The sequence below is a fragment of the Berkeleyomyces rouxiae genome (assembly GCF_048999995.1).
Source record: "Berkeleyomyces rouxiae strain 22BRR77 chromosome Unknown BrBRR77_ptg000009l, whole genome shotgun sequence".
NCBI classification, from domain to species: Eukaryota; Fungi; Ascomycota; class Sordariomycetes; order Microascales; family Ceratocystidaceae; genus Berkeleyomyces; species Berkeleyomyces rouxiae.
The window spans coordinates 1,409,278-1,411,235 of record NW_027396499.1 but is presented as its reverse complement, the minus strand read 5'-3'; the positions used below and the strand labels follow the sequence as shown (position 1 = coordinate 1,411,235).

The 1,958-nt window shown below is 54.2% G+C and overlaps 1 protein-coding gene across 1 annotated transcript; it reads left to right on the top strand.

The window, feature by feature from the left end:
- Positions 1-135: 135 nt before the first annotated feature.
- On the top strand, positions 136-1,958 carry BROUX77_006974 (uncharacterized protein; the record flags this gene model as incomplete). Its single annotated transcript, XM_073752017.1, has 2 exons — positions 136-336; positions 402-1,958. 2 exons carry the CDS (start codon positions 136-138, stop codon positions 1,956-1,958), a joined length of 1,758 nt encoding a protein of 585 aa, XP_073603121.1.

Below are 1,958 nucleotides of genomic sequence, written 5' to 3'. Positions count from 1 at the left end.
TACTGCTCCTGTGGCTGTGTTTCCCGAGCCATCCGCACAGGGCACCCGTTTGCCCACTAGAAAAACACCACAACGGCCCATTCTCAATCAGCTGGCAAGCATTCTGGATTGCCATCTTCCCACACAACGCCCACCATGTTTTCTCAATTGTGGAGGCACAACACCTTCACTCTACTTCTGGGATGTCTCGTCGGCATCGTCACCGCCGGCGTGTTTGCCAAAAACAGCGAACTGATCGATCCTACTTCTCTCGGTGACTTGAGCATCGAGAGCCTCTATGAAGCCCTCCAGTCCGAGCTGCCGGCAAACTTTGCCAGCGATATCAAGGATTTGCTTGTAAGATTGATACCAGCCCATATTCATGCTACTATGACCAGCCAGCTAACGCAATACACACATAGAACGGCGAGAAGCAAGTGGGCAACAGCTCTGAGTCCTTTGCTGTCGGGCTCAAGATGGCGTCTGAAGGATACCAAGCCCACCACCCCATGGTCATGATTCCTGGTGTTATTTCCACTGGTCTTGAATCCTGGGGCACGTCCAACGTCTCACGCTCTTATTTCCGCAAGAGACTCTGGGGAAGCTGGAACATGATGCGTGCGCTCGTTCTCGACAAGGATAACTGGAGAAAGCACATGATGCTGGACACCGAGACTGGCCTTGACCCTCCGGACATCAAGATCCGTGCCTCCCAGGGCTTTGACGCTACCGACTTTTTCATTACCGGCTACTGGATCTGGAGCAAGATTATCGAGAACTTGGCCTCCATCGGCTACGATCCTTCAAACTCGCACACTGCTGCGTACGACTGGCGCCTGTCTTATGCCAACTTGGAAGTCCGCGACCGCTACTTCAGTCACCTCAAGGCCCACATCGAAACTTCTGTCAAAACCCAAGGCAAGAAGGCCTCTCTTGTGTCTCATAGCATGGGCAGTCAGGTCCTGTTTTACTTTTTTCACTGGGTTGCTTCGGACCAGGGTGGCAAGGGCGGCGATGACTGGGTTGAGAAGCATGTCGATTCTTGGATCAACGTTAGTGGCTGCATGCTGGGTGCCGTCAAAGGTGCTCCTGCTGTGCTATCCGGCGAGATGCGTGATACTGCCAAGCTGAACGCCTTTGCTGGTTATGGCCTTGAGAAGTTCCTGAGCAAGAATGAGCGTGCAGAGCTATTCCGCGCCATGCCTGGCATCTCGTCCATGTTCCCCATTGGCGGAACTGCCGTCTGGGGCGACCTTGAATCTGCGCCGGATGATCTTCCTGGACAGGCCTTCTCTTACGGCTCCACTCTGAACTTCCGGGACGGGGAAAACCCCAACGGCGATGCCAAGAACTTTACCATCGACGACACCATGGACTACCTTTACAAAATAACCGATGACTGGTATAGCAAGATGGGAAAGAGCTCGTATTCGCGTGGTGTTGCTTCTACCGCAGAGGAGGTAACCGCCAATGAGAACGACCCTAGCAAATGGGTCAACCCGTTGGAGACGCGTCTGCCTCTTGCGCCCAGCCTCAAAATCTACTGCTTCTATGGTGTTGGAAAGGAGACCGAACGTGCCTACTACTACAAGAAGTCCGGGTCCCTTCTTCCCAACCAGCCTGACATCACCATTGACAACGGCGTAACCGAGGACCACATCGACCACGGCGTCATCATGGGCGAGGGCGATGGTACCGTCAGTCTGCTCAGCACTGGATACATGTGCAACAAGGGCTGGAAGATGCCGCGCTATAACCCCGCCGGCTCCAAGGTGACGGTTGTCGAGCTGCAGCACAAGCCCGAATCGTTTAACCTCCGCGGTGGACCTACTACCGCCGACCACGTTGATATCCTGGGAAGCCAGCCGCTGAACGAGCTTATTTTGAAGGTGGCATCGGGCAAGGGCGACGAGATTCAGGACTCTGTCATCAGCAACATCATGCAGTATGCCGAAAAGGTCCGTGTTCCTGACAACTAA